Here is a 25,027-nt window from a genome sequence, read left to right on the forward strand (position 1 = left end):
TTTAAATAGCTCAATCTGTTAAATTATCTATGTTTCTTTATCAAGTTAGATAATATGATCTAATCATTTATTTGGATGATAAGAAAGTTGTTGGTTATGCTATCTTATCATTTATCTTGGGCATAATAGCCTAGTAAACTTTTATACTTGTCCCGCTTGGTCATATCGGTCTCTCTGTACTCTATAGTTTGCCAATTGAACACTTATACTTGTTCGAATTCTATATATTAAATCCTTATGACCGTTGACTAGGACTATATGGCTGAATTGGATTCAGTACGTGACTCAACACGCCTTTTAGGGGTATGAGACCTATTAGAAAGCCCTAACAAATAACATTTTCCCTTATTTATTGGTTTTCTTCTCGATTCTCCATTCATTCTCCATTGTTAAACCTACCTGGAGCTCTCTTTGGGTATTAGCAAAATCACCTCTTCTTTCCCTTAATTTTTTCCAATTTTTTCGTCCTTGTTTGGAATCTCCCCCGATAAAATTACACCTTTAAGGGACTCCATAAGAAACAAACAAAAAACCTTAATTTTTTTATCTAAAAAAACATCCAAGATTCCTCTATCTTCCCCAAAAGTACCATAATATTATGATATAACTTGATGGACCACAATCCAGAATGAAATCCAACATACTTCACAAAAAAATTGAAACATCAAGAGACTAATTTGGACTCCTACCATTACCAAGTCCTAACCTAATGAACAATGACAATATTAGGATTTGCACACACTATAATATTCTATGTGAACACAGACAAAGACAGAAAAAAAGAAAGAAATATAAGCTTATCATTTACTGACTCTGCCAAAATTTGGTCCAATTTCAGTCTGCCAGTCATTAGCTCCTGATAGCGTAGTGGTTTCGGGGTAAAGGTACTAATGGGCCATGGCTGCTACCAATTCTCTATCTCACCCTCTTCATCTCATACATAATTACATTCAAAATCCTACGAAGCTCAGTAAAAATGCACGAAGATGAAGGAGAGATGGAGCGTAGAAAGAGAAATAGACGAGGAAAAAGAAAAAAATTGTGTAAAATGAGGGAATTAGAGTTTGGTTTTTTTTTTAATTTAATTTTTAACATATTATTTCTTATGTGGCACTAATTAATGACATGGAGTCCAACGTAGAGACGATTATGTTGCACACACCATTGACCTCTTCAGAAAAGGGTTTAATATATAGAATTCGAACAAGTATAAGTGTTCAATTGACAAACTATAGAGTACGAAAACCGGCATGACCAACCGAGATAAGTACAAGAGTCTACTAGACTATTCTGCCTTTATCTTGTGCATAACAATATGTAGGCTCAAAAGTTAAAACAAATTTGGGCTGCTTATGGGTCGTGAGCCCACACCCAATTCTGCATATAGCCTTCTTTACGCTTCTTAACACACGCACTTTAAAAAAAAAAAGGAAATGGCATAGGAATGACGTGGGATAATCACTTTTTAATATGATATTTAGTTTTTATTCAGTATTTTTAATGCTGAGCAAAAATAATCACTATTCTATTAAAATTAATATGAAAAAAAGTTTTTATCATTTCTTCATGAGTGTTGTGTAAATATTAAGGACATTGTGTCCTTGATATTTACACTGCATACATGAAGTTAAGGACATGTCCTTAACATTTACACTGCATATATGAAGTTAAGGACATGATGTCCTGAAGTTTAACAACAGAAGGTGCAAATACATGACACTTTGTCCTTAATATTTACACAACATTCATGATAAGGACACCATGTCCTTAATATTTACACAACACTCATAAAGTTAAGGGCACTATGTCCTTAATATTTACACTGCACATATGAAGTTAAGGACATATGGTCCTAATGTTTAACAACAAAAGGTGCCAATACAAGTTAAGGACATTACATTTACACTGCACACATGAAGTTAAGGACGTCATGTCCTTAACATTTACACTGCACATATGAAGTTAAAGACATGATCTCCTAAAGTTTAACAACGAAAAGTGTAAATACAGAACACTTTGTCTTTAATATTTACACAGCATTCATGAAATTAAGGACATCGTGTCCTTACTATTTACACAACACCCATGTCTAGCACAGGGGTATTTTCGTCCGGGAGAGTAAAAATTTATTAAGCACTCGCTAAAGAGTAAATATATTTTAAACAGAAGTTAAAGAGTAAAGACATCTCTAATTAGTGGCTAATTATGCACTTCTCCCAAAAATGACACTGTATAGCCGCTGTAAAAATAATAATCGAAAAAATGTATAAATTATATATATACATTCTGTATGTTATATATAAAAATTATACACTTTTTCGGCTATCAGATATAAATAGTTTATGGCGCGGACTAAAAATGATAATACCCCAAAAAAATCATAACACTCATTCCTTAAGATAAAATTCATAAATAGCCATTATTTGGTCGTGTAATTGTAAATTAGCCATTGTAATTGAGTTTTAAATTTCAAATGGAGTCTTACCTGTGAAATTTGAAAGGAATTATTACATAATAGCTGGCTAGATTTAATATTTACTTTTTCTAACCGGTATATATATATATATATATATATATATATATATATATATATATATATATATATATATATATATATATATATATATATATATATATAGGTGGGCTGTTATTTGGGTTAATTCTTCAATTTGGGCACTCCATGATGATGACTATTTTTCAATTATAGAGCTGAAAAAATAGCTATCCCGTGCTATTACTACTACTAGTCTTAGGGTACGCGCTTTGCGCGTGTACCCTATTTGACTATTTCAGTGAATATATAATTTAAAAAATAATGTGACTATTATTAAATAAAATATTTGAGTTATTGATCAAAAATTAAAAAAATGTTAGTTCTTAATAACGAATGCTGATCCAATTTAGCTAGTTCACTAAATAAAGAAAACTTGTCCAATAAAAGTCTGTTATGCCATATTCTGATTTATGAGAACTTTGAAAATATATTATGAAAATTATTATTATTATGTTAGCTAATACTGAAAATAAGTAACAAATTAATACTAAAATATAACTGATTTTGCTCAACTTTTTAATTTCTGCCACCGGTGCTCTTCTTATGGAAACAAATTTGTGTAACTTAAGAGTTTGATCAACTTGAAAAATAACCTTAGTAATATGAGATTTTGAAAAATAATTAAATTAAATTCTTTTGCTAATTAATTAATTCAAAGAGTTAATTATTTATTCTTAACATTAAAAGAATAATTTATTTATTTATTGCACTGAGAATTTTTAATTTTATAATAATAAAGAAAATATAGATAAATTTTTTATCTTCTTATGTAATATTTAAAAAATATATTTAATAATTAAAATATTTCTTAAGTATAAACATCTCACTATCGCTTAAAATTCTAAGCTATTACCTATAAAAAGAATGAATGCCTAAACATATTTCGAAGGGAATTGCTGTAAGAAAATAGAAGGAAAAGAAAACATATTCCTAGTTCTCCCAGACAATACTTATTTTGAAATTCTAAATATTAAACTTTCTACTAATTTTAAAAGAAAAGATTTCATAACCAAAATTTTAGTTATGAGTATTATATATTTCAAATAAGGATAGATTTAATAAATAATATTTTATTTGATTTAAAAGTTCTACATATTAGGAAAATATTTAAATTATTATTTTATCCAGCGTGAACTCCATTTTAAAAGCGTAAAAAAGACGAACGACATTTCACTAAGGGCCTTCATGATTTTAATATAACTAGTCTCTATGAACGTGTGTTGCACGATATACCCCATGATAATTGGTAGAATATATGTACCTAAAGCGATATTATGTTTTATCTTCATCTTATAAAAATTAATACAAGGATTTAGACCAAAAAAAGTGATAGACTGGTATGATAAATAATAAAATTGCACAAACAAAAGGTAAAACTGGAACATTCCAAATATAAATCTTAATTGGGCATGTGAAAATATTTCTCAACCAGATTTTTTTAAAATTTAATTTGAACGATTAATCGTGATATATATAAAGCAAATAAGCAACAGCCAAGAGAGGAAAAGAAAAAAGAGATGTAGGGGAAATAATATTTATTTTACTTTTTAATAATATTTGATTAGAACATATAAAATAGTTATGAAACAATGAAGTAAAAAATTTTGAACTGGGCGTTGAGAATAAAATCACCGACAAACTTCTTACGCTATAAGAATATGGTTGTAGATTTAAAAAATATATGAAGTTTATCACCTAGGACTTGTTGATCGACCACGGTTGATTATCATTATCAATTCAAAAAAACAGGCACTTAAATTTCATGGCATGTAATCGGTGAAAAGAGTCTCTTTATAAAAACATTGAGGCACTTGACGTTTTGGCTTGGAATCAAGTTACAACAGGTTGTCCCAAAGTTGATTAACCACTTGTTTGGATGTTCGTTACTTATTGTATTGTATCGTATTGTTACTTTAAATACGATATTTGTTTTGATTGTTACTTAAATTTTATTATATGGTTTCGTTAAATCCGTCGTTATGTAACGACGAAATGTGCCACTTTATGTAACGACCGATTTGGTGTGGTTGCGTCATTATCTTGTCTTTTTCTCTCATCTCACCCTTCACTATTATTAAATAATTTTATTTTATCATATACCCCCTACCTTATTATATAATAAATTTACCACGTATCATAATTCTTCTTTATAATATTGCAAATTTATTCTTCATATTGCGGGTGCGTGATATCATGAAACAACGGCAAACGATACAATCTATCCAAACATTGTATTCATCAACGATACAGTGCAATACAATACAATATATTACGATTCATTATGAAACGGCCAAATAGGTGTACGGCCCCTTAAACTTGGCTCCAGTTTCTATTTTGACACCTTAACTAAGCCCATTACCTATTGAACACTTCAACCCAAATCAATGTATGCATATTAAACACAAAAACTGACATGGCAAGAGAGTTGGTTTCACCCCCTCTTACGCGCGTGAATTTAATGGGTTTGAGATCATATATATATTTTTTTTTAGTTTAAATCAAAATTGACTTTTTTTTTTCTAAAGGCCACCCATAACCACCTGATCCTCGACGAGTAACGAAAGTAGAAGAAGAACGGCAATAAATTTTATTGCCGAATTTATTGCCGGAATTAATAGAGATCGCCGGAAAAGTCAGAACTTCGGCCAGGTCCAAAGAGGCGACAAACAACAGTAATATGTTATCAAGGTTTTAACATTTACACACCAACTACGAAATCAGTAATAGACAGAACACGAACGAATCTCCGATACCATAACGATGGAAGACCAGAAATGGTGATAAATGTCGCCGATTTTAATGGTAGCCCCCGAAATATTAAATGTCCGGTTACTTCTTTCAGTTCTGCTCTTTTATCAGTTAAAACAATAACGAAACAGAATAATAGAGATGAAGGAGGAAAGGAAATGAGCAATGGTCGATGGTTGCTAGAATCACTGAATTCTTTTTTGTTTCTTCCCTTTTTTTCTCAACTTGGATTTTTTCTTCTCCAGTTAGCTAAAAGAAGGGATTTTCAACCCAAAAAAGAAAGGAAAAAAATTAACATAAATTTCTCTCTTTCCCAGATCTGAAAATCCAAAAACGGTACCTGTATTTTTTCCTTTTGGCAGATGAAAACGGTAGTCTTCTGGTGGTTGAAGAGCCAAGGAGATTGGAGAAGGCGAGGTGGTTTTCTATGGAAGGGGCTGGTGGGATTCCATGGAATGAAAAAAGAAAGGGGGTGGTTGGGAAGAAGGTGACGGTAGGAGGGGGGTGTTTAAAATAAATCTTTTTTGTTTTCAAAACTTCTTTTTGACTATTTGGACCCAAATGCCACATGTCTCACTCTTATTTGTCATTTTGCTAAGTCATTCATGTGTGAATTACACGCACCTTATTATTTTTATTGGTTATGAGTAAAGTGTTCAATAGATCACTTTATATAATATTAAAGTGTTCAATAGGAAAAACGTTAAGTTAAAGTATCAAAATGGAAACTGAAGTCAAGTTTAAGGGGTCGTACACCTATTTGGCCTCGTGAAATCATGTGTAACAACAATTCAAACAAGCTGTAAAACTCCCAAGATGGAAGAGTTACAATGTCACTACAATCGAAGCAAACCAAATCTTTTCCGATTGCAATTCAAATAGAATTTGTGCAGTATGTCATCTTAAATTCTAAACGGAACATTAGGCATCTCCCCTATCAATAAGTAATTTAGTTGAAATAGGGCGGAAAACTTAATGATAATAGTTTTTGTAAAGTAGGTTAAGTATTTATTATTGAAACTCAAAAATAAAGTTTTGGTAGGAGACTGAAAGTGACGAAATCTTCGCCAACTTGAAAATCTTAAATATTAGTTCCTCTAGTATTAAAATACTAATAGAGATTACAATTTTATCCAACATAGAATGGAGCTTAATTCTCTTTTCAAAGGGTATAAAACTCTATCAATATTTTAAGGATATTTTAGTCGTTCAACATTTAGCGTTTTAACATTCGTGCTTTTATAATAACTAGTCTTACAGTACGTGCATTGCGCGTGTATCCTATCTAAATAGATTATTTTAAAAAAATAATTAATCATATTAAAATAGTATTAAAAATTATACTTATTTAGGTTAATAAAAATTAAAGTGTAAGTTCTTAAAATTGAGAAATATTAACCCTACAAATACTTAACTTATAAGGGAAGAAATTGCCATATAGAAGTGAAAATATCAGGCAATATAAATAATGAAGAGGTTTAAAGAAATAAAAATATGATTTATCAAAAAGACAGATATTTATTCGAAATACTTTTATTTTGGGTGTGTTGGGGGAGGGGGGGAGGGAAGGGATGATAATTCCTATATATTTTTGATTTTTTAAATCTTAAAATTTTTATTATGAAAATTTTCATCTCTAGATTGCCCATCAATACTTTTCAATTTTTGTGAATATACTCATTTATATATGCGGCCTATTCAATTGAATTTGGTTTCTAAAAACAATTCTTTCATTTTGTTTTTAAAAAAATACCACCTTAAAATCTTACTCCCTCCGTTCCAGTTTATGTGAACCTATTTCCATTTTGGTACGTTCCAAAAAGAATGACCCTTTTCTAAATTGAAAAATAATTTAGTTTAAACTTACAATTTACCCTTAATGAGAAGCTTTTATAACTACACAAATACTCTAGGCCCCCTTTTGACTTGTTTAGGACCACAAATTCTAAAAGTCTTCATTTTTTCTTAAATTCCGTGTTCAGTCAAACTTGTTCACATAAATTGGAACGGTGAGAGTAATAGATAATCTTTGAGTAGTTACTTAATTATATATGTTGTAATTACTTTTATTGGGGAATAAAATGCTAGTTGATTAGTAATTCTCACCAACTTAAGGTTCTCATATGATACAAACTTCTTGGAAAGTTGTTAATTTACCAATATTCAAGGAATGCCAACATTTTGCTAATATACCAAAACTTAGAGTAGCAATTTTTAGGTGACTTTAAAGTCTTAGATATTAGCTAGCATTAAAATGCCTTTTCAAGAAGCAATTAAAATATTTATACTAATTGTAATTACAATTTTGTCTGACATGGAGTATATGGTCAAAGCGTAAAAAGTTGATCAATATTTTTGTGGAGGGATTTTATACTTTTAAAATAGTATAGTTATAGATAGATATAAAAAATAGATAAATATGGAAAGTTGTTTGTTGATTAATTTATTTTTAAAAATATCTAACTGAATTGCTAAAGAATTGATTTGTTGTGCATCTATAAATTTATAAACTCCATTCAATGTTTGCATTCTCGATCGACACAAGATAAAGTACTATTTTTCATGGATTCTAGTTGACCTAATACCTAACATTTATTAATTCTTTTAAGGAAATAAAGGACTCCCAAACCTAAAAGAAGTTGAACGTGAGAGAAATTTTTAATGTGATTTTCATGTGCTATTTTTTTTTATTACAAAAATGTTTATATTATATAGTTCATATAAGAAAAAATTTAATACACAAAGTTTAGTTGATTTTAAAGTCTAAAATATTAAAATATACCTAAATGTCTATTCCTAAATATTAGAATAATAATTAAAAGACTATTTTGTCTAGTGTAAAATCGATATTACAGTAGACAATCTAATTTATAATTTGCTTAAAACATGCAATTTGGGTGACATTTATCAATTATACAACATAAGAAAAAAATAATAATTAATCAATAAGACGTAGATCGGATGTCTTACTAATTTTCTGTTATGAACCGTAATTGTCCAACCAACCTATACAAAATTTATAAATTAAGTGAAATATGAAATTAGTTAATCCTAAATATGAAAATTCTATGAAAATTACTAGAAGTTTGTCAGATGTCAAATATAAAATCAGCCAAGCCAAATCAATAATATGAAACAAAGAATTATTTAAAAATTAACAAAAGTTTATAAGATAGAGGACATAAATTACCTTATATTTAAAGCAAAACCATTATCGAAAAGAAAACTTCCAGATGATGGGTTACAACGCAGTAATCTTGTAATAGATGCCTACAAATATCACGTACAAATTAAATATGGTGTATAATATAAATTGCTTTGGTATTATATTCAAAGTTCTAATAAATTAAAGTACGCGGATGCAAAATTTAACTACTAATATAAATATTACAAATAAGTGAATGTAAAATTCAACTACTAATACAAATAAGTGCATGCAAAATTCAGTTATTAATACAATTTTTTTTTTCAAAGAAAGAGAACCTGAATTCTTAGTCTTGTGCTGCTCGAACAAGAATTGTTTTGACAATGAAACCTAAAGGAGACTAAATATAAATGGAGTTGACGAAAACCTTTCCTAGTGTGCAATGGATTTGAACGAAAAGCTTTCCTAGTATGTAGTGTACGAATTTTATTTCTAGATTGTACTATTAGGGAAATAATTACTTGGGGAAATAATTTATGGAAATAATTAGATGATTATTCCTAAATTGTAGAGAATTAATTAACTATTCCTAAATATTAGGGAAATAATTAAATGACTAGTTTGTCTAGTGTAAACTTTATTTTTAAAGGGTAAAAAAGACGAACTACATTTTGCTAAAGGCCTTCGTGCTTTTAATATAGTATAGATATAGATAGAAAGATATAGATATATAGATTTATAGTTGGAGTTTTTTTCTTTTAGGTGTTTGAGTTTCAATTAGAAGCAAAATACAGACTCGAAATTACTTCCTCGAGGTGATTCCAAAAAATTTAATCGTGTCTAAAAATAGAGATAGCAACAACATAAAATGCTCCGAGTCTAGGGCGATCCTTGAGCTTTTTGGCTAAACCGGATAACAAGATCAGAGAGCCCAAAATTGTAGGATTACCCAACAAGCAATTTGGGCATTTTCTAGTGTGGGAAAACTATTTTGTTACAAATTTTATGGTTCTAACTTCATAGGAGTATTAGTTACTTGTAACTATTATTATTGTTTACCCGAAAAAATGGATAGAGTTGAATTTTTACGCAGTTCCGACGATATGTGGTACAACTTAATACAGAATGCTAGGATAAATAAAAGTATGAATATAGATTGGAGAAAACATAATCTAGGCAAATCAATTATGAACAGTGAATTTTAGGATTTAACTAAATAGAATCAATCTCAGAAACTAGAAAGATCACTCTTCCTTGTAGAGGGGATAATACAATTTGTGATGGTGTAAGTCTCAGAAAAGATGTCCCTACAAACACGATAAACAAGCCCTTTTATAGTGAAGGGGTTTGGCTCCAAGCATAATAAAATAAACATTCAGTGAGAGACCCATGATAAATCAGCTTTTTCATAATTTCTGCCAAGATTCCCTCTAGTGGGATTACAACGGCTTTTGTTTGCGAGCTCGATCTTGCTTAGAATCCTTGATTTTGATTCGAGCTTGATTTCGGCTCGAACTCGTGATCTTGGTTCGAGCCCGATCCTGGTTCGAGCCCTCGAATGGATTCCAGGTCGATGTAGGTTGGTTTTTGGATTACCAGCATGATAGATCTACCCGCGCCATGGTTCGATTCTTGTTCGAGTTTGATTAAGATATCGATCTCAATACGGACCTGCCTCCCCGGGCTCTAGGTTAGTTCGTGCCCTCCCCTCCCCCCCTTTCGGGATCATACTTTGATATACCACCCTTCGCACCGTACCGGACATGCCAAGGCTGAAATCCATTTTGACCGTATACAGATAGTCCCCTCGTTTCTCAGAAAGAAATATGACGAGAAACGATATGATTTTCAACGGCTCGATCGGATTATATCTTGTCAATTCCATCAAGTTCGACCATGACGCACATGATAACTGTCCTATCGGTTTAGTCTTTCAAGACATTTAATGCATGTCAGGCGGTGGTCGGCCACTGCTGATAATAAACCGCCGTCGCTTTAAACCTATAAATAATTCTCACCTTTATCTTTTACCATTTTGCATCTTCTATCTTCTAAAATTTCTCAATTCCTTCTTTATACTCTCCAGCCTATCAAAAAAGCTGTGGTTTCTTTCCGAAAAAACCCCTCAATTCTACCAAATCTCTATCACTTTCTTCTACTCCTTATTTTTGAATTCAAAAATGGCGAAAATATCGCAAACCGTTCCTCAGAAAGAAAAAACTTCATCTTCACATTGTGTCGCCGATGAGACACCGACGGAGCCACGGCCAGAGGAGTGTGTCCCCAAGGCGTGCGTCCTTACTTTGGATTTTAAAGTTGATAAAGGTTCATCGGTCCCTGGCCGGTGTGAGCCGGTATCGAGGTACATGTGTTCGATTACTGAGAAGCACCTCGATCTGTTAAAGAAGGACTGCAATTGGGGAAAAAAGAAGTGATAATACCTACCCCTGACGAAGACATTACTTCTCACGTGAAAGGGTTTTTGAACGTATATACTTACCCTTTCACTTTGGGTCCCCTCGATTCCGTCGTTATCGACTTCTGTCGACAGTATCAGGTAACCTTAGGCCAGATCCATCCTTCTTTGTGGCGGATTGTTATTCTGATCCGATATTTCATGAGCAAAATCGAGGGGATGTCGTTCACCCTCGATCATCTTATCCGGCTGTATCGTCCCCGACTTTTTCGGGGAGGGTTAATAAAACTCCAGCGTCGGGCTACCAAGGCTTTGTTCTCGAGTATTGGTGAGGACAGGGACCGGGGTTGGATGAGCAGGTTCGTTCGAGTAAGGACTTCGGACCTGATCCCGACTGAAAAGATGCCCTTTCCCGAAGAGTGGAATTTGAAACGTAAGTGTGATTTTGCTGTTGCTTCTATTTTGTTCTTTCATTTGTTCTCTTATCGACACTCCTCTTTTCGTGATGTAGCTGTTCCCTAGATGCCCGGAGCAGTTCCCGACCTCAAGAATTGGGTACGGGCTCTTGTTTCGACTTCCACATACGCCGAACGCTCATGGCGTGATCTGTCTAAGGGTCGGCGGGAGGCCAAAAATCACGGTAAGCTCATTTCTCGGACTCTAGCGAGGCATTTCTCGATATATATTTTTTATAAGGTTTCCCATATGCAGGTTTGGGTAAGGACGCAGTTTTGAGACCTCTGTCTAATGAGGAGGATGTCTCGACCTTCGTTCCAAAGCTGGTGAAGGAAAATAAAAGGAAGAGAGCTTCGTTGCCCGAATATCCTAAACCAAAGAAGAGGACGGCTCGTAAACCAAACAAGAATGTTATTCCTTTGACCGTAGAATCTGTTTTGCGCCTAAGGGATGAAGAAGAAGAAGAAGAAGAGGATAATGAGTCCACGCTGGCGGTCCGGACGAAGAGAGCCACCGATGCTTCAATGCCGGCTGAATTGAAGATGCCCTATGGGGCTCCGTCTCGAATCGAAAATATATCGGAGAGAGGTTCCGGTAAAGTCCCCGAACTATCGGATGTCGAAGACGCCTCTCATCGAAATCAACCGGCAGGGGTTACAATCGAAGAGCCCTTCGAACCCCTCCGAGCCGAGGGGAATGCTCCAAGCGAGTCACTTGGGGCAGCAGTGATCGAGGACTCGCCTACCTTTCCCGCTTTTTCCGCAGGGGTGATTCGGGAAGCTCAAGCTCTGGGGGCCCTCAATCTAGGTAGGCCTCACGATGAAGAGGATCCGTTTCGTGACCTGTTTACTGGTATCGAGGACGTTGCCGGTACCGGTGATGAATCAGATCTTTTTCACGGTTTACGGCAGGCTTGGACCTGGTGAGTTTTTTTTTTTAAAAAAAAAATCTTTTTGTTGGTTTTGCCTTTATGTTCGTCTTTCGTTAACTTCGCTCCTTGTTTCTTTGTAGGCTGCGGCAGTCCATCGAGAACAATGTTCTCGTTCCCAGAATGAGCTGCATCGACATGCGGCCGACCTGAAACGCACTACCGACGAGAGGAACTCTCTCAAACTCTCCTTAGGGCAGAGAAAGGAGGAAATAAAAGATCTCCGGGCCGAGTTGGCCAAGGCTTATCGAGACCAGAATGATTTGTCTGAGCAGGTAATGATGCTTTTGAAAACCTATGGGTTCGTTACCGGGACGGTAGCTAACATTTCGGTCTCACAGCTGCAGCAAAAAATTGAGATAATAGGGAGGCTGCGTGAGGAGGTCGATATGATAAGGATGGAATCCTTGCGGTGGAAAGAAGGTATGGACCGCTTTGCTGCAGAAAAAGAGACTGCTCGAGCCCAGTTATCATCGTCTGAAACCCAACTTCAGAAAATGAAGGAAAAAGGCCTGGTTCAAGCAAGAAAAATTAAGGAGCTCGAGGCTCGGTTGGCCTCAGTACTCGCCAAGGCCGAATCCGATACTGAAATGGCGAAGACTTATGCGGATGCGCTCGTGGCCGTCTATCGGGTTGATGCTGAAGCTGCCGAAGTTCAGGCAAGAGAGGCAGCCGAATCTGCCAATGGTCGGGCGCATTGGATCGCTGAACTTGCTAAGTACCGATCCGGGAGAGAAACTCTCGAGGAGATTCATGCTCGTGGCTTCGATCTTACGGAAGAGATAAAAAGGGCAAAAGAACTCGAAGCTGATGCTGAAGCTATGGTTTCCGATAATGATGACGATGACGATGGGAGCAAAAGCGGATCCGAGAACGGGGGGAACCTGATAAAGAAGAGACCGCTCCCGTTTAAATTTTTTTTTTTTTGAACAGCCACCTATGTAGATAAATTTTGTGTATAGGCATATCTCTATGTATTAAACCACTTAATCAAACTTGAAACTCGTGGTCTCTGCAACCGAGCGAGCGTTTATTCAAACTTGGGGCAATGTAGCCCTTTAGACTTATTAATTGTCAACGATTCGATTTTGAAGAGAATATAGCCCGTGGGAGTGACGGTCGAGAGAGTGTTTGCTTGAACTCGAAATAAAAAATAGACCGTAGGCTTGGTTGAATCACGCCTGGTCGAGTAAATGATTCGAACTCGAATTGATGCAGCCCGTAGGCTATTTGGTCGAGTGAATCTTTGCTCGAACTCGAAATGAAAAATAGCCCGTAGGCCTGGTCGAGTGAATGATTCGAACTTGAATTGATGCAGCCCGTAGGCTATTTGGTCGGGTGAGTTTTTGCTCGAACTCGAAATGAAAAATAGCCCGTAGGCCTGGTCGAGTGAATGATTCGAACTCGAATTGATGCAGCCCGTAGACTATTTGGTCGAGTGAGTTTTTGCTCGAACTCGAAATGAAAAATAGCCCGTAGGCCTGGTCGAGTGAATGATTCGAACTCGAATTGATGCAGCCCATAGGCTATTTGGTCGAGTGTGTTTTTGCTCGAACTCGAAATGAAAAATAGCCCGTAGGCCTGGTCGAGTGAATGATTCGAACTCGAATTGATGCAGCCCGTAGGCTATTTGGTCGAGTGAGTTTTTGCTCGAACTCGAAATGAAAAATAGCTCGTAGGCCTGGTCGAGTGAATGATTCGAACTCGAATTGATGCAGCCCGTAGGCTATTTAGTCGAGTGAGTGTTTGCTCGAACTCGAAATGAGAAGATAGCCTGTAGGCTTAACGGTCGCATTATATCTTAATTCTTCGCATGTTATTACACGCCCGGGTTCGGGCCAATTTATACGAGCATGGCTCGCTTTGGCCATTTGGCTCTTTACAGTTTTCCTATCGGGACCCTGTTGCTGTGAAGTAACTCTCTTACGGGGCCTCAGATATCATTATAAATGCTGCACGACCAGTGGTTGACTCATTAAAAACCTTGCCAAAAAACCCATTTGGGATAAACCGGTATCGAGAAAAAAGAGTGCAACGCGTGCTTTCTGATGAGAGATCCGTCCCTTGTTCGGACTTCTGCGGGGGTCAGTTTTGAGATATAAACGAATATGGAAAGGTTGTACCTTAACAGTAGTACTGTTTTAGATGTGATACATTCCAGTTGCTTGATAACTATTTGCCGTTTATAACGCCGATCTTGTACGACCCCTTTCCGATGTCCTCGAGTACCTAATATGGTCCTTCCCAATTTGGTCTTAGCTTCCCTTCATTCGGATTCCGGGTATTGATGGTAATTTTTCTCAACACTAAGTCCCCAGGCTTGAAATGGCGGAGCTTGGTTCTTCGATTATAATACCTTTCGATTCGCTGCTTTTGGGCGGCCATTCGGACGAGGGCAGTTTCTCGCCTTTCGTCCGATAGTTCGAGGCTTGTGTTCATAGCCTCGTTATTTGATTCTTCCGTCGAGAATTGAAATCTGGCACTAGGTTCACCAACCTCGACTGGTATCAATGCTTCGGATCCATATACTAAGGAGAACGGGGTCGCCCCCGTACTGGATTTTGATGTTGTCCAATATGCCCAAAGAACTTCGGGTAGGATTTCTCTCCATCTCCCTTTAGCATCGTTCAATCTCTTCTTTAAGTTTTGAATGACGGTTTTATTCGTTGATTCGGCCTGCCCGTTCCCACTAGGGTGGTACGGCATCGACAGTATCCTTCTTATCTTGTGGTCTTCGAGGAATCTTATTACTTTGCCGCCAATGAATTGCCTTCCATTATCACATACTATTTCGGCGGGTATCCCGAACCGGCATATGATATGATCCCAAATAAAGTCTATAACTTCTTTCTCTTTTATTTTCTCGAACGCCTGTGCTTCAACCCATTTAGAAAAATAGTCAGTCATAAACAAAATGAATTTGGCTTTACCTAGGGTCGATGGCAGAGGGCCGACGATATCCATCCCCCATTTCATGAAAGGCTACGGGGATAGGACCGAGTGGAGTTGTTCTCCGGGCTGGTGGATCATTGGTGCGAACCTTTGACATTTATCACATTTACGAATGAATTCCTTTGTATCTTTGCCCATATCGATCCAATAATACCCTGCTCTGATTATTGTTTGGGCTAATGTGTCGGCTCCAGAGTGATTCCCGCAAGTACCCTCATGCACTTCCCGTAGGACATAATCGACATCCCCCGGACCCAAGCATACAGCCAATGGTCTGTCGAACGTTCTTCGGTACAGTGTTCCATCTGAAGCCAGAGTGAATCGAGCAGCCTTGGTCCGTAGGGTTCTGGAGTCTTTAGGGTCCAATGGGAGTTTTCCGTTTTTCAAATATTCGATATACTTATTTCTCCAATCCCAGGTTAAGCTTGTAGAATTTATTTCGGCGTGTCCTTCTTCGATTACCGATCTCGAAAGTTGAACTACATTTCCCGAGCCCGTATAATCTACCTCGACCGATGACCCCAAATTCGCCAGTGCGTCGGCCTCATTATTCTGTTCCCGTGGCATATGTCGTAAAGTCCATTGTTTGAAATGGCACAAAGTGATAAGCAGTTTATCTAAATACCTCTGCATTCTACCTTCTCGAACTTCGAAAGTTTTGTTTACTTGACTTACCACCAGCAAGGAGTCGCAGTTGGCTTCAATGATTTCTGCTCCCAAATTTTTAGCTAGCTCGAGACCTACAATCATGGCTTCGTACTCGGCCTCGTTGTTAGTCAACCTAATAGTTTTAATAGATTGTCTAATAATGCCACCCGTGGGTGGTTTCAAAACTATGCCCAGTCCGGACCTCTTTACGTTTGAAGCCCCATCCGTAAAAAGGATCCATATCCCCGATGATGTACCTGATTTCAACAGTTTTTTTCCGGCTTCGGGTACGAGGGCTGGTGTGAAATTGGCCACGAAGTCTGCTAGGACTTGAGACTTGATGGCCGTGCGGGGTCGATATTCTATATCGTACCCACTGAGTTCGACGGCCCATTTGGCCAGTCGGCCTGATAACTCGGGTTTGTGCAAAATATTACGAAGCGGGTAAGTAGACAATACGCATATGGGTTGACATTGGAAGTATGGCCTTAACTTCCTTGAGGCGCTTATCAGTGCAAGCGCCAACCTTTCTAGGAGCGGATATCTAGTTTCCGCCTCTCCTAAGGTTCGACTTTTATAATAAACTGGGAATTGCGTACCTTGCTCTTCTCGAACTAGGACACCGCTTACGGCGACTTCCGATACTGCCAAGTACAAACAAAGTTTCTCATCGGGTTTTGGAGTGTGAAGCAGTGGTGCGCTTGATAGATATCGTTTTAGTCCTTCTAATGCTTGTTGGCACTCCGGGGTCCAGGAAAAATCATTTTTCTTTTTGAGTAGAGAAAAAAAATTATGACTTCGATCGGACGATCTCGATATGAATCGGCTTAGGGCGGCGATCCGACCCGTTAGTTTTTGCACGGCCTTCATGCTGTCTACGACGGTGATGTCTTCAACAGCCTTGATTTTATCGGGATTAATCTCTATTCCCCGACGTGATACCATGAAGCCGAAGAACTTGCCCGAACCGACCCCGAAGGCACATTTTTTGGGGTTGAGCTTCATTTTGTATTTTCTCAGAATCTCGAACGTTTCCTGCAAATGAATTAAATGGTCCTCTGCGTGCAGGGATTTGACTAACATGTCATCAATATAAACCTCCATTGATTTTCCTATTTGTTCTTCGAACATTTTATTCACTAGGCGTTGGTAATTGGCTCCTGCGTTTTTTAGCCCGAAGGGCATTACATTATAACAATACGTTCCATATTTGGTGAAAAATGAGGTTTTTTCCTGGTCCTGGTTCATCTATATTTGATTATACCCGGAATAGGCATCGAGAAAAGTGAGGATCTCGTGGCCGGCCGTGGCATCGATCATGCGATCGATGTTGGGCAATGGAAAAGAATCTTTGGGGCATGCTTTGTTCAAATCCTTATAGTCCACGCACATCCTAAGTTTGTCCCCTTTTTTAGGGACCATGACTACGTTGGCTAACCATTCGGGATATTTTACCTCCCGAATGGACCCTATTTTGAGAAGTTTGGTTACCTCGTCCTTTATGAAGGAGTTTTTTCTATCGGACTGGGGTCTTTTTTTTTGCTTCACCGGTCTGAACCTATGATCCAAACTTAGCTGATGCGTCGTTATGTCCGGCGGGATCCCTGTTATATCTAAATGGGACCAGGCGAAACAATCGATGTTATTGATAAGAAATTGAACGAGTTTCTTCCTGAGTTCAGGGTTCAACTCCGTTCCCAAGTATACCTTTTGCTCGGGCCGGCGCTCGATTAATGTGACTTGTTCTAGCTCCTCGATCGTTGATTTTGTGGCATCGGAGTCATCGGGAATTATGAAAGATCGAGGGACCATTTGGTCTCCATTCTCTTCGATTTTCTGGTTGTCTGGCTGGGTTGAAGTCGCTGTCTGTGATTGCTATTTGGTGTCCCGTTCTTCTTACGGTCCCGATCCCTTTATCAGCGAAAGTGAGGTCATTGGTTTGGCTTCGTCAATGGCGAACATTTCTTTTGCGGCTGGTTGCTCTCCGTATACCGTTTTACATCTCCCGACGCCGGAAATTTGAGGACCTAGTGTAGGGTCGAAGGCACGGCTCTCATGTTATGGATCCATGACCTTCCGAAAAGGGCGTTATACCTCATATCGCCTTCGATCACGTGAAACTTTGTTTCCTGGACAGTTCCGGCCACGTTTATTAGTAAGGCTATCTCCCCTTTGGTGGTTTCGCATGCCATATTGAACCCGTTTAGGACCAGAGTTGCAGGTACGATTCGATCCTGCAGGCCGAGCTTCTCTACTACCTTCAATCGGATGATATTGGCCCAGCTACCTGGATCGATCAACATACGCTTAATTTTAGTTTTATTTACGAGTACGGATATTACCAGTGCGTCGTTGTGAGGTTGGATGACCCCTTTCGCATCTTCATCACCAAAGGACAAAGTCCCCGTGGGTGCGTAATCTTGAGTCCGAGATCGTTTTTCCCTCACCATCGATGTTCTAGTGCGCTTAAGCATCGGTCCCTGAGGGGTATCGGTGCCGCCGATGATCATGTGGATAACGTGCTGTGGTTCTTCTTGCTCGTTCTGCTTGCTGAAATCCCTACTTTTAAAATGGCTCTTTGCCCTATCACTCAGAAACTCCCGAAGATGCCCTTTGTTAAATAGGCGAGCTATTTCCTCTCTTAGTTGCTTGCAATCTTCCGTTCTGTGGCCATGGGTACCATGGTATTCGCACGTTTGATTGGGATTTCTCCGGACAGGATTGGTTAACAGTTTGGTTTGCATTGGTCGAGGCCATTTAGTGTCTTCGATGCATCCAATGGCCGACACGAGAGCGGATGCGCCAACGCTGAAGTTATACTCTGATAATCGAGGTGCTTCTATAGGCTCGGCATATTTGTCGAAGCCGCTCTTACTCATAAGCCCCCGAGAATTTTGTCCCCGATCAATTCTTTGACTGTTCCGAACTGCATTGCGTGTTGAACCATTGTTTACTCGATCGATGACGTATGTTCGATATCGGTCTCTATTTGACCTTTGCTTTTTGTCGATCTGCTTTTGATTAACAACTGTCCTGTTCTGATGAACGGGTCCATACGGGGTCCCCGACTGATCATTCTCGACCCTAATTTTCGATTGATATCGGTTATGAACATCTGCCCAAGTTACCGCCGGATACTCGATCAAATTTTGCTTCAGCCGATGTGATGCTGTCGAACTTAGCTCGTTCAATCCTTGGGTGAAAGCTTGTACAGACCAGTCATCGGTGACCGGGGGTAATTCCATGCGTTCCATTTAAAACCGGGATACGAATTCCCTCAGCATTTCTCCCTGCCTTTGCTTTACTTTGAAGAGGTCTGATTTTCTCGTTGCAACCTTTATGGTACCAGCATGCGCTTTTACGAACAAATCTGCCAACATGGCAAAAGAATCGATGGAATTTGGTGGTAAATTGTGGTACCAAATCATAGCTCCTTTCGAGAGGGTCTCCCCGAACTTTTTCAATAGCACGGATTCGATTTTATCATCTTCCAAATCGTTGCCTTTTATGGCACACGTGTAAGAGGTGACATGTTCGTTAGGATCGGTCGTACCATTATATTTGGGAATTTCGGGCATACGGAACTTTTTGGGGATTGGCTTCGGTGCCGCACTCGATGGAAAAGGCTTTTGTATGAATTTTTTTGAATCAAGCCCTTTTATCATTGGCGGGGCTCCCGGGATTTGATCGACCCTGGCATTATACGTTTCCACCCTCTTGTCGTTGGCTTCGACTCGTTTTGTGAGTTTCTCGAGCAATTTAGTAATTCCGGGAGTAGTTTCCGATTCCTGCTCGTTAGATTTTACTATGGCAGGCTCTGTTCTGGGGGTGACCTCTCGAAGTGGATTGGAAACTAGCCTGCTTTGTGCGCGAGTTTGGCACTGTAGCTGAGCTATTGCTAATTGCTGGGCTTGCAACATCTCGAAGATCATGCGTAAGCTGGCCCCGATCTCCTCTGGGTTTTGGGTGTCTTGGGCTACGGATCGAGCACCGCCCTGAATGCTTCTTTCGGGTTCGGAACGCTGGTTTGCTTCCAAAGGAATTTGTGAATTGACATCTAGTGGTATTCCGGCTCGAATTTCGGGTAGTGCCAAGTTGTTGGTTTCATCTTGAAGGCCAACTTCGTTATTGGTCGGTGAAGCCATTTGGTCGATGGCTATTCGTAGCCGAACCTGAATTGAAGGTGTTTTCGAAAATAAGTGACCACTGTTATCCTCGGCCCCACGGTGGGCACCAAACTGTTTACCCAAAAAAATGGATAGAGTTGAATTTTTACGCAGTTACGACGATATGTGGTACAACTTAATACAGAATGTTAGGATAAATAAAAGTATGAATATAGATTGGAGAAAACGTAATCTAGGCAAATCAATTATGAACAGTGAATTTTAGGATTTAACTAAATAGAATCAATCTCAGAAACTAGAAAGATCACTCTTCCTTGTAGAGGGGATAATACAATTTGTGATGGTGTAAGTCTCACAAAAGATGTCCCTACAAACACGATAAACAAGCCCTTTTATAGTGAAGGGGTTTGGCTCCAAGCATAATAAAATAAACATTCAGTGGGAGACCCATGATTAATCAGCTTTCCATAATTTCTGCCAAGATTCCCTCTAGTGAGATTACAACGGCTTTTGTCTGCGAGCTCGATCTTGCTTAGAATCCTTGATTTTGGTTCGAGCTTGATTTCGGCTCGAACTCGTGATCTTGGTTCGAGCCCTCGGATGGATTCCAGGTCGATGTAGGTTGGTTTTTGGATTACCAGCACGATAGATCTACCCGCGCCATGGTTCGATTCTTGTTCGAGTTTGATTAAGATATCGATCTCAAGATGGATCGGCCTCCCCGGGCTCTAGGTTAGTTCGTGCCCCCCTCCCCCTCCCCCTCCCCCCTCCCCTCCCCCTCCCAGATCATATTTCGATATACCACCCTTCGCACTGTACCGGACATGCCAAGGCTGAAATCCATTTTGACCGTATACAATTATAGTTACTCTTCGTCAACATTTTAACACGGTATACCACATTCCGTCTAATCAACACATCAACTGTTTATTACAAATTTCATCAACTTTATTTAAACACATGGTAATATTAGTTTAAGCACTTGATACTTATGATATAGTTCCAATTAGTTAAGCCAAACGAGCTATCAATCATAACAAGAACAGATACAAATCTATATGGATTGTCTTTGATTTAAACAAGAGTACCACAAAATACTACTAGAATAATTTACACAGATGAAGATGGAACCCAAACAAGATTATCTGCAGGAAAAAAGTGACAAACAGGAGAACTTCCAGGTTGAACTTTCAATACCCGAAAAGCAACATGGTCATGATTCCATTGTTTTGTATCCATGTGACAAATTGCAGCAGCTTCAATTCTGTCTCCATTTTCTCCCAATAATGAAATCTTAAATAACCTATTCTCTCCCTTTTGCATATGGCAATAGAATACAGCATAAGGATAAGGCAAAGTGTGACAAGCAACAATTTTAGGTGCTAAAATCTCCTTTGGTTTTTGCATAATTGTGTAATTTTGCAAAGTAAGAGGGGACTTTTTTATAAAATCAGTGGTGTAGACTTTTAATTGGGTTTTATATCCTAAAATTTCTCTAGCCCAATCAAGCATAGATTCTAAGGAAGTAGCACAGAATTTTGATTCTCCTTTCATTGCTGAGATTTCACAGTGGAAAAATGTATCTTTCATCGCTTTTGCTTGAGGGGATTCTTTAGAAAATGAGAAGAATTCAAGAAGATAAGGAAGATTTGTTGAAGAAAATGGGATAGAATCTGCTTCTTCTCTGGAAAGTAATTGAGGAGAAGTTGAAGGATCTTTGACAGCAAAAAAAAGTGGCATCTTTTTTCCAATCTTTAAATTTTTAGGAGTAAAGAAAATATTAAGTTGGGGATTTAGAGGTTCCATTGGAGAAATTGATGTTTGCTCCTTCTCTTGCATTTTTAGCATCCCATGCATGTTGTCACAGTCTTTGGCTATGTCTCTGGCTCTGCTTTCACTCAAAAACTGCAAAAGCACACCAATTTTTTTTTCTTGTTAGTGTAAATCATAAGTCCAACTTGTTTAGGATGGAAGAGCAACTCTTATTATTGTTATCATATATAAATTTAAACAAGACAGAAATTCTCTACAATTATACTGTGTATCACTATATCGCTTAGAGTGTATAGACAAGAAATAGAGGACATCACGCATCTTCATAGACCAAGAATTACGAGATCATTATTTCGAATTAAGTACAAAATCGATCGTTTTGCAAAAGCAGATGCACTTTAGTATTGGTTCATCTCGATCCAATATTTTTTACAAAAAATAGAGGTATATACGAAAAATCACTAAAAAGCAACAAATATCTAGCTTTGTACTCATAATTCCAAAAGAGGTTTAGTGATTAAAACAGTATGTTGAACTCATCAAATTTAAATTTTGAATTCACTTCTATTATTTATACATAAAATATTACCTGGAACAGGAGAAGTGTATGAAGTAAGATGCAAAGAGTGGTTCTAAACTCCATGATTGATCAGTTTTCTGCTTGAAGCTCCCTCTACTTGATGTCTGGTTATCTGTTTCTAAAATAGATAGAAAGTGAAACTATTTAACAAGAAGAGTTCTTTTCTCCTCCGTTATGGTCATCATTTGGTCATTCTCATTCAGTATATATAAATTTGTTTTCGTATTCGTTATTTTCCCTTTTACTTTTGGATTTATTTTATTTTAAAAGAGTTGAAATTTTATCAGTAGAAGAATTTTTATAGTATCAGTTCATTCAAAAGATAATTGCAAATAATAATTCACGGTAAATAAGAATAGTAACTTGAAAAATAAAAATATAACCAAATACAACATATTAAAATATATAGATAGTATAAAAAGAAATCTGTATAAGACTTTTATATATATATATATATATATATATATATATATATATTCTTTGTTTAAAAACGTATTGAAAAATAAGCCAATGGGAGGAGGAACATGGCAACTTGAGTCACCTGACAGCAAAACTTGCTAAAAACAATAATATAAGTAGTAATCTAAGATTAATTTACCCAATCACATTATTATCCAACAAGTCAGCGTTATGAAGGAAATAATACTATTTCTGAAAACCTACTTTTTTAATTATCAGAGCATAAGGTCAACTGAACAGTTCAGTGGTAGCCACTAGCCATTGCAATCATGATGCTGAATTAAAAAGTAAACACAACAGATGTGTATCTGCCACTGTTTACTACTACTAATTCATAAAATCACTAAAGGACAAACGAATAGAAAATACTAAAGGACAGAGATCCTCTTTTTTATTTTAGGAGAAAAGTTTTGAGATCTCTATTAATTCGCATGAGTTAAGCCTTTCTTACTAAAAGTAATATTTGATTAAGAATGGAGTAATACTTATGTAACGATCCGATCGGTCGTTTTGAGTATTATAACCCCGGTTTTCTATTTTCTGCTCAAATTATACTTTACAGTTGTTGTGTGACTTGCCAGGGTAATTGGTTCGGGTCCGGTGAGGTTTTGGAATGAATTGGAACACTTAGTTCAAAGGTTTAAAGCTTAAGTTAAAATAGTGACCGGATGTCGACTTATGTGTAACCGATCCCGCAATAGATTTTTGATGATTCCAATAGCTCTGTATGGTGATTTTGGACTTAGGAGCGTGTCCGAAAAATTATTTGGAGGTCCGTAGTGGAATTAGGCTTGAAATGCCGAGAGTTGAATTTTTGGGAAGTTTGACCGGGGGGTTGACTTTTCGATATCGAGGTCGGAATCCAGTTCTAAAAATTTTCATAGCTCCGTTATGTCGTTCACGACTTGTGTGCAAAATTTGAGGTCAATCGGACGTGATTTGATAGGTTCCGGAGTCGTTTGTATAAACTTGAAATTTCAAAGTTCATTAGGTTTGAATTGGGGGGTGTAATTCATGGTTTTAGCGTTGTTTGAGGTGATTTGAGGGCTCGACTAAGTTCGTATGATGTTTTAGGACTTTGTTGGTATATTTGGTTGAGGTCCCGACAGGCTCGGGTAAGTTTCAGATGGTTAGCGGGTTGGATTTTGGACTTGGAACTCTGTTGGAATTTTTCTGATGCACCATCTGGTTTCCTTCATTGCGTTCGGGAGTGGAGCCTCGCGTTCGCGAAGAGGAACTGAGAGGCTGACAATATTTGCTCTTCGCGTTCGCGAAGAGAAGAACGCGTTCGCGAAGGGTGGACTGGGTGTGCATCGCGAACGTGAGAGGTGTTACGCGTTCGCGAAGAAGAGAGGAAGTAGCTGAGGACCCCAGGCAATTGGTCTACGCGTTCACGTAGTGAGGGGGAACGAACCATCGCGTTCGCGATTGGTTGAACGCGTTCGCGTAGAAGGCATTGAGGCAGAGGCACTTTGTGCTTCGCGAACGCGAGGGTGATGTCGCGTTCGCGAAGGAGGAATTTGGACGGGAACTATTTTGTGCTTCGCGAACGCGAGGCACTGACCGCGTTCGCGAAGAAGAAAAGCCTAGGCAATGAGTTTAAGTTCTGAAAATGGGACTTCGTCCCATTTTTCATTTTTGATGGATTTGAGCTCGGGAAAAGGCGATTTTCGGGAGTTTTTCAAGGAAAACAACGGGGTAAGTATTTTTAACTCAATATTGATTAAATTACCCGAATCCATGGTTGTTTTTATCATTTAATTGGTGAATTAAGTTGGAAACGTTTGAAAACTCTCTTAGTTTAAATTGTAGACTTGAAAGCCGAGTTGTGGTCGGATTTGAGTAATTTCGGTATGGTTGGACTCGTGGTTGAATGGGGGTTCGAATTTTGTGAGTTTTATCGGATTCCGAGACGTGGGCCTCACGGGTGATTTTTGGGACGTAATTTCGGATTTTTGAAAAATATTAGTATTTTGATATGGAATTAATTTCTATAATTTTGTGAGATGAATCAAATTAATTATGACTAGATTCGAGCCATTTGGAAGTTGATACGCGCAGAATGGAATTTCTGGAGCATTGCTTAGCTTGCTCAACATTAGATTTGGCTTGTTCGAGATAAGTAACTCTTCTAATCTTGGAGTTGAGGGTATGAACCCTGAATATATGTATTATGTGAATTGTTGGAAGGTGACGCACATGCTAGGTGACGAGCGTGTACTATAGAAATTGTGACATAAT

At 37.8% G+C, this 25,027-nt stretch overlaps 1 protein-coding gene across 1 annotated transcript; it reads right to left on the bottom strand.

Moving 5' to 3' along the window:
* Positions 1–20,984: 20,984 nt before the first annotated feature.
* On the bottom strand, positions 20,985–22,520 carry LOC104100323 (BURP domain protein USPL1). The gene is made up of 2 exons (XM_009607539.4): positions 22,337–22,520; positions 20,985–21,879 (listed from the first exon to the last, which is right to left on the bottom strand). Exons 1-2 carry the CDS (start codon positions 22,388–22,390, stop codon positions 21,085–21,087), a joined length of 849 nt encoding a protein of 282 aa, XP_009605834.1. The 5' UTR covers positions 22,391–22,520; the 3' UTR covers positions 20,985–21,084.
* Between the last annotated feature and the right edge of the window lie 2,507 nt (positions 22,521–25,027).

Source organism: Nicotiana tomentosiformis, chromosome 1 (genome assembly GCF_000390325.3).
Source record: "Nicotiana tomentosiformis chromosome 1, ASM39032v3, whole genome shotgun sequence".
Lineage (NCBI taxonomy): Eukaryota > Viridiplantae > Streptophyta > Magnoliopsida > Solanales > Solanaceae > Nicotiana > Nicotiana tomentosiformis.

Excerpts from the sequence above, each read along its gene's own strand:
- LOC104100323 (XM_009607539.4), bottom strand. The coding sequence starts at position 22,390 with ATGGAGTTTAGAACCACTCTTTGCATCTTACTTCATACACTTCTCCTG. Across the intron at positions 21,880-22,336 it reads ATACACTTCTCCTGTTCCAG|TTTTTGAGTGAAAGCAGAGC; the intron begins GTAATATTTTAT and ends GTGCTTTTGCAG.